Raw genomic sequence first — 12,519 nt, 5'->3', positions numbered from 1 at the left:
ACTATAGTAATAGTTAAACATTTTCAAGTAGATAAAGGTTAAAATTTTACAAACACACAGACTCGGACAAAAGGAAAGTGGGGAAATGGATGTGTAATATTACAACCTAGTTATAGCCATCTCGTATAGGTCCTATATTTAACATGGACCAAAAGGAGACCAAGCAAGGTTAAATCTCTCTAAAGTATTGTCATTAACCCCTTAATCCCACATAGCGTACTATCCTGTCGAGATGAGAGGTGACCTGGGACTTAATTCCCAGTGACGGGATAGTACGTCATAGGCGATTGGACGCACAAACAGGGGGAGCGCTTACGATCACCGCCGGGTGTCAGCTGATTATCACGGACCTCTCCTGGCACATTTTCAAAGATGATAGCAGCGTTCCAGCGGCACAGGGAAGCATCGCTCATGGAGGGGGCTCCGTGCGTTCTTCCCTGAGACCCTCAGAACAACGCGATGTGATAGCGTTGCTCCGAGGGTCCCCTACCTCCTCCCTGCGGGGAGTATGGAGTGGGCGCCGGGCGCTGACTGCAGGGGAGGGACTAATCGGACTGAGGCCATCGCTGAATGAATATCCGTGAAAGACAGACAGACATAAGGACAGAAAGACGGAAGTGACCCTTAGACAAATTATATATATATATATATATATTAAAATTTTCTGGTGTATAAGACGACTGGGCGTATAAGACGACCCCCAACTGTTCCATATAAAATATGGAATTTGGGATATGCCCGCCGTATAAGATGGGGGTCATCTTATACGCCCAGTCACCTTATACGGCGTGTGGTTCCCAGGGTCTGGAGGAGAGGAGACTCTCCTTCAGTCCTTGGGATCCATATTCATGTAAAAAATAAGGAATAAAAATAAAAAACATGGATATACTCACCCTCGGACGGCCCCTGGCTCACAGCGCTGCTAGCGTCTCCCTCCGTTCCTAAGGAATGCAGTGAGTGAAGGACCTTCGATGACGTCGCGGTAACATGAGCGGTCAGCTTATCTAGATGTGTGGTGAGCACTTTGAACCCCCAAGTGCTTCACAGAATTTTATAACGTAGAGCCGTGAAAATAAAAAATCACTTTTTTTCCCACAAAAATGATTTTTTTAGCCCCCATTTTTTTTTTTTTTTTTTTTCTCAAGGGTAACAGAAGAATTTAGACCCCAAAAGTTGTTGTCCAATTTTTTCTGAATATGCTTATGCCCCATATGTTTGGGTAAACCACTGTTTGGGCGCACGTCGGGGCTCGGGAGGGAGCACCATTTGACTTTTTGAACGCAAGATTGTCTGGAATCAATGGTGGCGCAATTTTGCGTTTGGAGACCCCTGATGTGCCTGAACAGTGGAAACCCCTCAATTCTAACTCCAACACTAACCCCAACACACCCCTAAACCTAATCCCAACTCTAGCCATTACCCTAACCACAACCCTAATCCCAACCATAACCCTATCCACAAGCCTAACCCTAATCTTAACCCTATTTCCAACAATAACCCTAATTCCAACCCTAAGGCTATGTGCCCACGTGTGAGGATTTTTCCGCACCGTTTTTGAAAAATTCTCAGGTAAAAGGCACTACGTTTAACCACGGATTTCCAGTGTTTTTTTTGTGCGGCTTTCCCCTGCGGATTCCTATTGAGGAACAGGTGTAAACCGCTGCAGAATCTGCACAAAGAATTGACATGCTGCGGAAAATACACCGCAGCATTTCCGCACGGTATTTTTCGCACCATGGGTAAAGCGGATTTTGTTTTCCATAGGTTTACATGGTACTGTAAACGTGATGGAAAACTGCTACGAATCCGCAGCGACCAATCTGCAACGTGTGCACATAGCCTAATTCTATCCCTAATTGCAACCCTAACCCTAGTGGAAAAATAAAAGTAAACATTTTCTTTATTTTATTATTGCCCTACCTATGGGGGTAATAAAGGGGGGGAGGGTTATTTACTATTTTTTTTATTTTGATCACTGTCATAGGTTTTATCACAGTGATCAAAATGTGCCTGGAATGATTCGGCGGGCGCACTGCATGTGCCCGCCATTTTGGAAGATGGCGGTGCCCATGCAGAAGACGGACGGACATCGGGAGGAACACCGGCTGGGATCGGCGCACGAGGGGAGCGGACGGAGGGGAGGAGATCGGTGGCGGGGGCAGATCGTGGTCTCCAGCCATGGCCGATTATATTGCAGCATCGGCCATGGCTGGATTGTAATATTTCACCAATTTTCATTGGTGAAATATTACGATTGCTCTGATTGGCTGTATAAAGTGACTGTTTCACTTTCAATCAGAGCAATCGTAGCCATGGGGGGGCGAAGCCACCCCCCCTGGGCTGAAGTATCACTCCCCCGGTCACTGCAGGTTGGGTGAAATTAGTTAATCCTTTCACCCGACCTGCAGGAACGCGATCATTCTGTAACATAGCATATGCGTCACAGGTCGGATTGGCATCGACTTTCATGAAACATACACTGTCACAGGCCGGGAAGGGGTTAAAGGGAGCTTGTCAGCACAGAATAACTGTTCAGAGTAAGACATATGACATTTACCCCTTTTTGCACAATTGATTGTTGGGAGCCCTCCCGCTGGGTCCCCACTGATCACTAAAGCAGAGTATGAAGCCCCTTGGTTCTCCTTCCTCGCTGTATCTCTGCTGTGACCAGTAGTAAGAGCAGTGGTGAAGCATTCACCTGAACTCTGCACTTAGTCTGATTGAAACAGGCGAGTGCCAGCTGTCCGTTCCCCATAGGTGTTAAAAGGGTCGGCTGTGCACATGGTCGCCTGATATTCCTTTCAATGTTTGCTCACTGCCGTTGGAAGGAATAACTGCAACACCAAGACCCAATTTCTAGTAGTTGATGGGCTTCCCAACAATGGGATATTTGTCATTGTAATGTGATCGATCCCTTTTACATGTTACAAGTAGTTTATCTGGATAATCTGTGTCTTCAAATTCTGTGTTCTTTTGTGTGAAACAAAATAAATTGACCTGAAAATTTCCCATTTCAGTCAAAGGATTTGGTGAAAACATATCCGCCATTTGTAAATTTCTTTGAAATGAGTAAGGAAACGATTATAACGTGTGAGAGGCTGAAACCAAGATTCCATGCGTTTCTGAAGGTAAGTATCTGCTTAAATTCTTCGTAAGTTATATGGGTATATTGCGCTATATGTCATGACCTGTGCTAAAAGTAGACATTTTGGTGGGTTTAAGAGCAGAATGGATGCCAAGCCTAATGGGTTCAATGCCTTGTAGAATTGCTGACAATACTGGTAACACAAGCAACTGTGTGATATAATTTCTAAAGGGCAGGACAACATCTATATTGGAAGAAGGCGACCAATCGTTCGTTATCTCTGATCTGGTAAAACTAGGTCTTTTTACAGTAGATGCATAGACACCAGATGCAGAGAGGGCCATATCGGGAAAATAAGTGGACTTAATAGCCGATCAAGGATATGCCGATATGGCCCTCTCTGCATGTCAACTATAGTAGCAACTACTCTATTGCATTATACTTTGCAGATGGTGTGTTTTCTACCAATGTGGTGTCTTGTGTCTTGCCATCTATCCACATTTTTTGTCACACCCTGCACTTTGTATGAATTTATATATATTTTTTAAATAAAATATTTTGTATTTATCTAATAAACCCCTATCTGGTATGGATTTTGTACATGGTACTACTGTGAGCTTATGAACATTATTATTACTCATATATTCTTAATCAATCCATCCAATCTTTTCTCTGTTGGTTCATATGTTATGGCTTAGGGGTATGTCCTCTTTTGGCCTTGAGGACGTTTTTGTAGGTTTTCTATGCTCTATTCCTTGTTTAGTGTACAATTTCCTATAAAACATGGTAAAATTGGTACATTAGATGAGATAACATGACACTTTAAGACAAGGGGAGTATAGGTGTTTTTAATTTATCGGGGACAAACATTGAGTGAGAAGGGGGTTGTTCTAGTAAGTGGACAACCCTTTAAAAACTTTTATTAGAGGAGCATTTTTTTGGTGAGCAATATATAACAAGATTCAGGTTGGGTTCCAGTTTTGCTATGGTTGTGAATCTGGTTACTCCTCTGCTTAAGCCATTGCTCTATAGTGTATATTTTGTTTGCAGATCAATCAAGCAAAACCAGAATGCGGGAGGCAAACATTGGTTGAGTTGATGATCCGTCCAGTCCAAAGATTGCCTAGTGTTGCGCTTCTTCTAAATGGTAAGATGCTGTATTTCCAGCTTTTTCCAAATATTTATGCAATAGATGGAAATGTATTAAAGGCTACTATTACTAGACTACTGTTCTGACGGTATAAAGAAGCTACAGCTGATCAGCGGCCACTGATTTTAGCTATAGTGGCTACATGTCATGTGACTACCAGGAGACGGTGGGTAGATCATGGCAATAATGTTGGTCCAGGTGACGAGTATCCTTTTTTAGTGTCGCAGACTGGAGCTATTAACCCCTTCATGACCCAGCCTATTTTGACCTTAAAGACCTTGCCGTTTTTTGCAATTCTGACCAGTGTCCCTTTATGAGGTAATAACTCAGGAACGCTTCAACGGATCTTAGCGGTTCTGAGATTGTTTTTTCGTGACATATTGGGCTTCATGTTAGTGGTAAATTTAGGTCAATAAATTATGCGTTTATTTGTGATAAAAACGGAAATTTGGCGAAAATTTTGAAAATTTCGCAATTTTCACATTTTGAATTTTTATTCTGTTAAACCAGAGAGTTATGTGACACAAAATAGTTAATAAATAACATTTCCCACATGTTTACTTTACATCAGCACAATTTTGGAAACAAAATTTTTTTTTGCTAGGAAGTTATAAGGGTTAAAATTTGACCAGCGATTTCTCATTTTTACAACGAAATTTACAAAACCATTTTTTTAGGGACCACCTCACATTTGAAGTCAGTTTGAGGGGTCTATATGGCTGAAAATACCCAAAAGTGACACCATTCTGAAAACTGCACCCCTCAAGGTGCACAAAACCACATTCCAGAAGTTTATTAACCCTTCAGGTGCTTCACAGCAGCAGAAGCAACATGGAAGGAAAAAATGAACATTTAACTTTTTAGTCACAAAAATTATATTTTAGCAAAAAAAATTTTATTTTCCCAATGGTAAAAGGAGAAACTGAACCACGTAAGTTGTTGTCCAATTTGTCCTGAGTACGCTGATACAGGGGTAAACCACTGTTTGGGCGCAGGGCTTGGAAGGGAAGGAGCGCCATTTGACTTTTTGAATCAAAAATTGGCTCCACTCTTTTTTTTTTTTAAACATAAATTTTTATTTACAAATTGTGTCAAGCATTACATCTTATTGACATTAAATTCTTAATAATTAACACAACGTTATGGGGATTAGGGAAGGGAAGAGGATAGGGGAAATGGTGACATTACAATAACTATCCAATCACATTCTCTATATGCAAATCTGCAAAGTCATTTAAGAACGGTATTTAAACGGAAAGATAACCAATTGTTCCATTTTTTCTGAAATTGAGCTATATTATTATTAGATGTAGCGATTATTTTTTCTGATAGGCAATTTTCGTTGATCAGTGATACGACCTCGGGCAGTGAGGGGCACCTGGAGTTTTTCCAGTAACTAGCAATTTTGATTCTTGTTGCTACAATAATATGTACAATCACTGTACGGAACTCATAGGGAAACGAGTCCAAATCAATAGCGAGTAACGCCTGCTGTGCATTAAGATTCACCGGTATACCACAAATCTGGAACATCAGATGATCTATGGCTGCCCACAGACGTCTAATTCTGTCACAACTCCACCATATATGTAGCATGTCTGCACAGGGGTCTCCACACCTCCAGCACGTGTCTGGGGAACTGCAGAACATCCTGGACAATCTACTGGGAGTGAAATACCACCGATATAACAATTTCCTGGCGTTTTCTATGTGGTTAGTACATTTAGATTGGCTTCCAATAATTAAGAAGGATGCCCTCCACTGATCGGGTGTGAATGTGCAGTTTAGGTCTTTTTCCCACTTTTGCAGGTATGTAGTTAGAGAGGGCAGAGTATTCTCCAACATACAGTCGTAGCTTGTGGACAGCGCTCTAATCTGTGATGTCGGGTTCATCAGCATAGAGTAAAGTTTAGATGGCGGTGCAGGCATCTGTTTTTTCCTTTCAGTTAGGAAATGCCGGATCTGCAAATATTTGTAAAAATACCTTTGAGGAACATTGTATTTATCTCTCAATGATGTAAAAGTAATTAATTCCTCCCCCTCATACAAGTTCCCAATTGAGGTGGTTTTGGGTAAATTCCAATTTTTAAGTTTGAGGTCCGGGATACAATGCTCCAGTGTCTCTATAGGAGCTTTGAGGAATGCGGTTTGTATAAGGCCTAATTTATTAGTCAACACACTCCATAGCTCCAGAGCCGCGTCTATTGTTGGGGACATTTTTAGGTTTCTATTAGGGACTTTAGTTTGATGTGCATGGTAAAAAGCTGAGACATTGGAGGTTCTCATCAGATGTTTTTCAATTGCTATCCAGTGCCGATCATCATCATTATTCCACATGAATCGTAACTGTTCGAATAATGCGGCCCTGTAGTACCGGACCACTGAGGGGCACCCCAGGCCACCCTTACTCATAGGGATGTAAAGCGTGTCCGCTTGGACTCTGGGTTTTCTCTCTTGCCAAATGTATTTTAAAATCATTGCTTGAATCTCTTTTAATATTTTCATTGGGAATATGATGGGGAGATTGCGGAACAAATACAGTATTTGTGGGAGAATGAACATTTTTACCGATGCAATCCTGCCCAGCCATGATAGTTCGTGTTTCTTCATACGTAACATGTCAGTTTGGATTTTCTTCCTTAGAGACTCATAATTCAGTGATAGCATTTTATCTGCCGAGAGTGTCAGCCGAATACCCAAATACTCAATGTGGTCATTTTCCCACTTAAAAGGGTACTTATTCTCAAAGCTTTTGGGGTGTTTTGTGAGAGGGGTCAGGTTTAATACCTGGCATTTAGATACGTTCAGCTTATAATATGATATTTTAGTATATGAATCGATTACTTGCATTGCTGCCGGTAATGATTCTGTCGGGTTTGTTAACGCTAGAATGATGTCGTCAGCAAATAAGCCTATTTTGTGTTCCGTTTTATTCACCTGAATTCCTGATATCATCGAGTGTGATCTAATTTTCTGCGCTAGAGGCTCAATCACCAAAGCGAATATAAGGGGTGATAGCGGACACCCCTGTCTCGTCCCGTTAGTAATAGTAAACCTGTCCGACATCATTCCAGAGACAGAAACCGATGCTGATGGGTGAGAATATAGCAGAGTGATTGCTTTAGCAATATTACCCGTAAATCCGAATCTGGCCAGAACCTCAAACAGGTATCCCCAATGCACCCGATCGAACGCCTTCTCCGCGTCCAGGGATAGGAGCAGAGAAGGCGTCCGGTCGCTCCCCGCCACATGGATGAGGTCAATCATTCGTCTGGTGCCGTCCAATGTCTGTCTAGATTTGATAAATCCAACCTGGTCTCTGTGCACCAGGGAAGGGATTACATCGGAGAGTCTATTTGCTAAGATTTTGGAGTACAGCTTGAGGTCAGTATTTAGTAGGGATATTGGCCTGAAATTACTTGGATGATCGGGAGTTTTTCCTGGCTTGGGAAGAGGGACTATAGTCGCTTGTAACATTTCTTCTCGTATTTTGCCTGTTTCAAATATATTTTGGAAGACTAATAATAGATGTGGGGACAATATTTGGTTGAATAACTTCAAGTATTCATTAGTTATACCATCCGGTCCTGGGGATTTATTATTTTTTGTTGCCTGAATGGTTTGTTGGATTTCTTTTTGGCTTATAGGTTGATTTATTGCCATCAATTTATCCTCTGGGATTTGGGGTAAAGATATGCTATTCAGGAAATTATTAATTAGCTCAGCGTTGGGTTGTGGGATAAGGTTGTCGGTCTTGAGATTATAGAGTGAGGAGTAATATCTTGCGAAAGTATTCGCAATTTCTTTAGGGTTGTATATTTTGTTCTTTTGATCATCTTGTATGTGAGCTATTTTTTGCTTTGTTAATCTCGCTTTAATCTTATTGGCAAGTATTTTACTCGCCTTATTCCCCTGCCAATAATATTTAGCTTTATTCCTCCTCAAATTATGCTCATATTTATATTGGAATAGCTGATATAGTTCGTATCTTGCCTTTTGTAGTTTCCTATATACCGTGGGTGATGGGCTATGTTTATGGATGTTTTCCATTGTTGCTATATTTTTATTGAGCTCTTCTATTTGTCGCATTCTCAATTTTTTGTGTTGCGCTGCTATCTGTATTAGCCGCCCTCTTATATAGGCCTTGTGGGCGCACCACACTGTGGTCGGGGATATGTCAGGGGTACTATTGATATCAAAAAATTCCTGGAGAAGGTCGTTAAGTTGGGATTTAATATTATCTGAGGCTATTAAGAAGTTATTAATTCTCCACGGAGAATAAGTTAAATTATTGTACGTCTCTTTAATTTGGCATGTTACAGGAGCGTGGTCCGACCAGGTTATGTTCCCAATTTTTGCTGATTGTATATTTTGTAGGAGCCATTTATCCACTACTATTAGATCTATTCTTGAATATACTTTATGTGGGTGGGAGTAATATGTATAATCCCTTTCAGAAGCATGAAGGACCCTCCACGTGTCATACAATTCTTCTGATATAAGACACTGGGACAGCGCATGGGATTGGGACTTTTTCTTTGAGCACCAAGATTTGTCTATGTTGGGGATCGGGACGAGGTTAAAATCTCCACAGATTAGCAGGGATCCTTGTTTTATTTTGGATAATTTAGTTATGAGGTCTTTAATAAAAGTGATTTGACCTGTATTGGGTGCATATATAGATGCAATTGTATACACCTTGTTATTGATGCTACATATCAATATTACATATCTGCCTTCATCATCCAGAACGCTATCAACAAGCTGGAACGCTACAGTGTCTTTTATTGCAATCGCTACCCCTCTCTTCTTTTTCGCCGCATATGACACATAGATATGGGGGTAATTTTTATGTTGTAGTCTATGTGTATCATCACGATTTAAATGAGTTTCTTGGACACATAGTATGTCCGCTTTGAGTGCCTGGGCTTCCTTCCATAATAACGATCTCTTGAAAGGGCTGTTTAGGCCTTTCACATTAATGCTAGATATTTGAAATACCATCAGTTACAAAAAAGAAAAAAAAATTCAATCAGTCACCAGATACAGGATAATAATAAGGGAAACAAAGGGGTTAAAGTAATTAACAACAACCAGAACAAGTACAACTTGTACAACTCAGAGTCCGGTTCTATGTGAACCAACTGGATAGTCGTTCCTATCCAGTATTAAAGGGGGGGAGAGAATAGAAAAAACGAAAGCAATATTCTCATGCCCCTTCAACCTGCCAGCCAGGCAAAAAAATAACAGTGTGGTGTCCTGGCATAGGCACACAGGGGATACATATGGTAACAGAGTACTTGCATGAGAATCAGGTCCATTCTTTGTTCAGTGTCGGGGGTCTTTTCTTTAGTGGGGAGCTGTTATCTTCATCCACTGATGTCAGGGACCATTCCTGGAGCAGGGTCATGGCCTCTCTGGGAGACGCAAGGACGTGTGAAGTTCCGTTTTTCGTCACGATGAGCTTTACTGGATATCCCCACTTGTAGACAATACTGTTGTCCCGTAGAATCTTGGTTGCGGATGAGAATTCTCGCCTCCTGTTCAGGGTTGTCGCAGACAAGTCGGTGAACACCAGAATGTTCCGGAATCTTTCTGGAAGTTCTTGCTTTGCTGACGCTGACTTGGTCACTGCCTCCTTGAAATGGTAGAAGTGCAGCCTGGCTATCACGTCTCGCGGTGCGGAGCTGGGAGCAGACTTTGGTTTGGGGATCCGATGTGCCCTGTCAATCAGCAGGTCCCTCTGTTCTGCTGACGGCACCAGAATTGTGAAGAAGTCCATTAGAAACTCCTTTAGTGTATCCGCTGACACACTCTCAGGGATTCCTCTGAAACGTAGGTTATTGCGCCTGGATCGGTCTTCTAGGTCTGCAAGCTTCAGTTTTAGGGCCATGATTTCTTCGTCCGCTTCATTATGCGCGTCTACTAGTTGGTTGTGCGCCGTAGTATATTCCTCCAGTTTCCCCTCTATGTGTGAGGTTCTGTCGCCAATCTGCGTTATTTCTTTATGTAGCTCAGTGAAAGCCGTTGTGATATCAGTATGAATGGCTTGCTTCAGGTCTCCCAGCAGGGATTTGAGTGTGGCTACAGTGACAGGGGCAGAATTGGAGTCTGTAATAGGAGAGTCTGAGGAGACGGTCAGGGCTGTGTTTAGTAGCTGTAAATCTTCAGGCTCTGAACCTTCAGCATTCCTAGCAGGGGGGAAAAGCAGGGACTGCAGCGTTGGTGAATAGCTCTGTGTGCTCAGGGATCTTTCAGTTTTGCTGGGAGTTTGGGGCTGGTGGAGTGATTCACTGTGCAGCTCTGACCTTTGCCTCACACTGCCATCACTCCTGCTGCTGCCGGCGGCCGCGTGGTGAGAGTTGCGGTCGCCATCTTGGATCCAACTACCCATCGCTTCAAAGACCTGGACCCTGCTGGGCGCCTGCCCCCTCCTTCTCCCTCGCTTCATTCCTGGAGTGCACCACCGCCTGGCTTATCTTATCTTCAGATCTGACCTCCTCCGGTCACCTCACTGTGCTTTGGGCCGCTTATGATAGCTGGTGGTTAGGGAGCTCGAGCCTCGCACGTCCGCTCAGCTCCACATCCGGTCACGCCCCCCTGGCTCCACTCTTTAGCGGACACCATGTCACGTTTGGAGAGCCCCCGTGTGCCTAAAAATTGGAGCTCCCCCACAAGTGACCCCATTTTGGAAACTAGAAGCCCCAGGGAACTTATCTAGATGCATAGTGAGCACTTTGAACCCCCAGGTGCTTCACAAATTGATCTGTAAAAATGAAAAAGTACTTTTTTTTTTCACAAAAAAATTCTTTTCGCCTCAATTTTTTCATTATCATATGGGCAATAGGATAAAATGAATCATAAAATTTGTTGGGCAATTTCTCCCGAGTACGCCGATACCTCATATGTGGGGGTAAACCACTGTTTGGGCACTCGGCAGGGCTCGGAAGGGAAGGCGCGCCATTTGACTTTTTGAATGGAAAATTAGCTCCAATTGTTAGCGGACACCATGTCGCGTTTGGAGAGCCCCTGTGTGCCTAAACATTGGAGCTCCCGCACAAGTGACCCCATTTTGGAAACTAGACCCCCAAGGAACTTATCTAGATGCATATTGAGCACTTTAAAACCCCAGGTGCTTCACAGAAGTTTGTAACGCAGAGCCTGGAATTTCCTATTTTGCCAAGGGTAATAGGAGAAATTGGACCCCAAAAGTTGTTGTCCAGTTTCTCCTGAGTACGCTGATACCCCATATGTGGGGGTAAACCACTGTTTGGGCACATGCCGGGGCTCGGAAGTGAAGTAGTGACGTTTTGAAATGCAGACTTTTGATGGAATGCTCTGTGGGCGTCACGTTGCGTTTGCAGAGCCCCTGATGTGGCTTAACAGTAGAAACCCCCCACAAGTGACCCCATTTTGGAAACTAGACCCCGAAAGGAACTTATCTAGATGTGTGGTGAGCACTTTGAACCCCCAAGTGCTTCACAGAAGTTTATAATGCAGAGCCGTGAAAATAATAAATACGTTTTCTTTCCTCAAAAATAATTATTTAGCCCAGAATTTTTTAATTTTCCCAAGGGTAACAGGAGAAATTTGACCCCAAAAGTTGTTGTTCAGTTTCTCCTGAGTACGCTGATACCCCATGTGTGGAGGTAAACCACTGTTTGGGCACATGTCGGGGCTCAGAAGGGAAGTAGTGACTTTTGAAATGCAGACTTTGATGGAATGGTCTGCGGGCGTCACGTTGCGTTTGCAGAGCCCCTGGTGTGCCTAAACAGTGGAAACCCCCCACAAGTGACCCCATTTTAGAAACTAGACCCCCCAAGGAACTTATCTAGATATGTGGTGAGCACTTTGAACCCCCAAGTGCTTCACAGACGTTTACAACGTAGAGCCGTGAAAATAATAAATCATTTTTCTTTCCTCAAAAATGATGTTTTATCAAGCATTTTTTTATTTTCACAAGGGTAACAGGAGAAATTGGACCCCAGTAATTGTTGCGCAGTTTGTCCTGAGTACACTGATACCCCATATGTGGGGGTAAACCACTGTTTGGGCACACGTCAGGGCTCGGAATTGAGGGAGCACCATTTGACTTTTTGAATACGAGATTGGCTGGAATCAATGGTGGCGCCATGTTGCGTTTGGAGACCCCTGATGTGCCTAAACAGTGGTAACCCCTCAATTCTACCTCCAACACTAACCCCAACACACCCCTAACTCTAATCCCAACTGTAGGCATAACCCTAATCACAACCCTAACCACAACACACCCCTAACCACAACC

General features: G+C 42.9%; 1 protein-coding gene across 6 annotated transcripts in view; it reads left to right on the top strand.

Moving 5' to 3' along the window:
* Positions 1-12,519, top strand: part of ECT2 (epithelial cell transforming 2) — a 136,633-nt gene that overhangs the window by 83,573 nt on the left and 40,541 nt on the right. For all 6 annotated transcript variants that reach the window (XM_069727307.1, XM_069727305.1, XM_069727306.1 and 3 more), the window contains 2 exons: positions 3,018-3,128; positions 4,136-4,232. In XM_069727307.1, the coding sequence (XP_069583408.1) occupies positions 3,018-3,128; positions 4,136-4,232 (208 nt within the window). The remainder of the gene's footprint in view (positions 1-3,017; positions 3,129-4,135; positions 4,233-12,519) is intronic.

Source organism: Ranitomeya imitator, chromosome 5 (assembly GCF_032444005.1).
Source record: "Ranitomeya imitator isolate aRanImi1 chromosome 5, aRanImi1.pri, whole genome shotgun sequence".
NCBI classification, from domain to species: Eukaryota; Metazoa; Chordata; class Amphibia; order Anura; family Dendrobatidae; genus Ranitomeya; species Ranitomeya imitator.
Note: the sequence above shows the minus strand (reverse complement) of the source record. Positions and strands in the feature narration are given on the sequence as shown.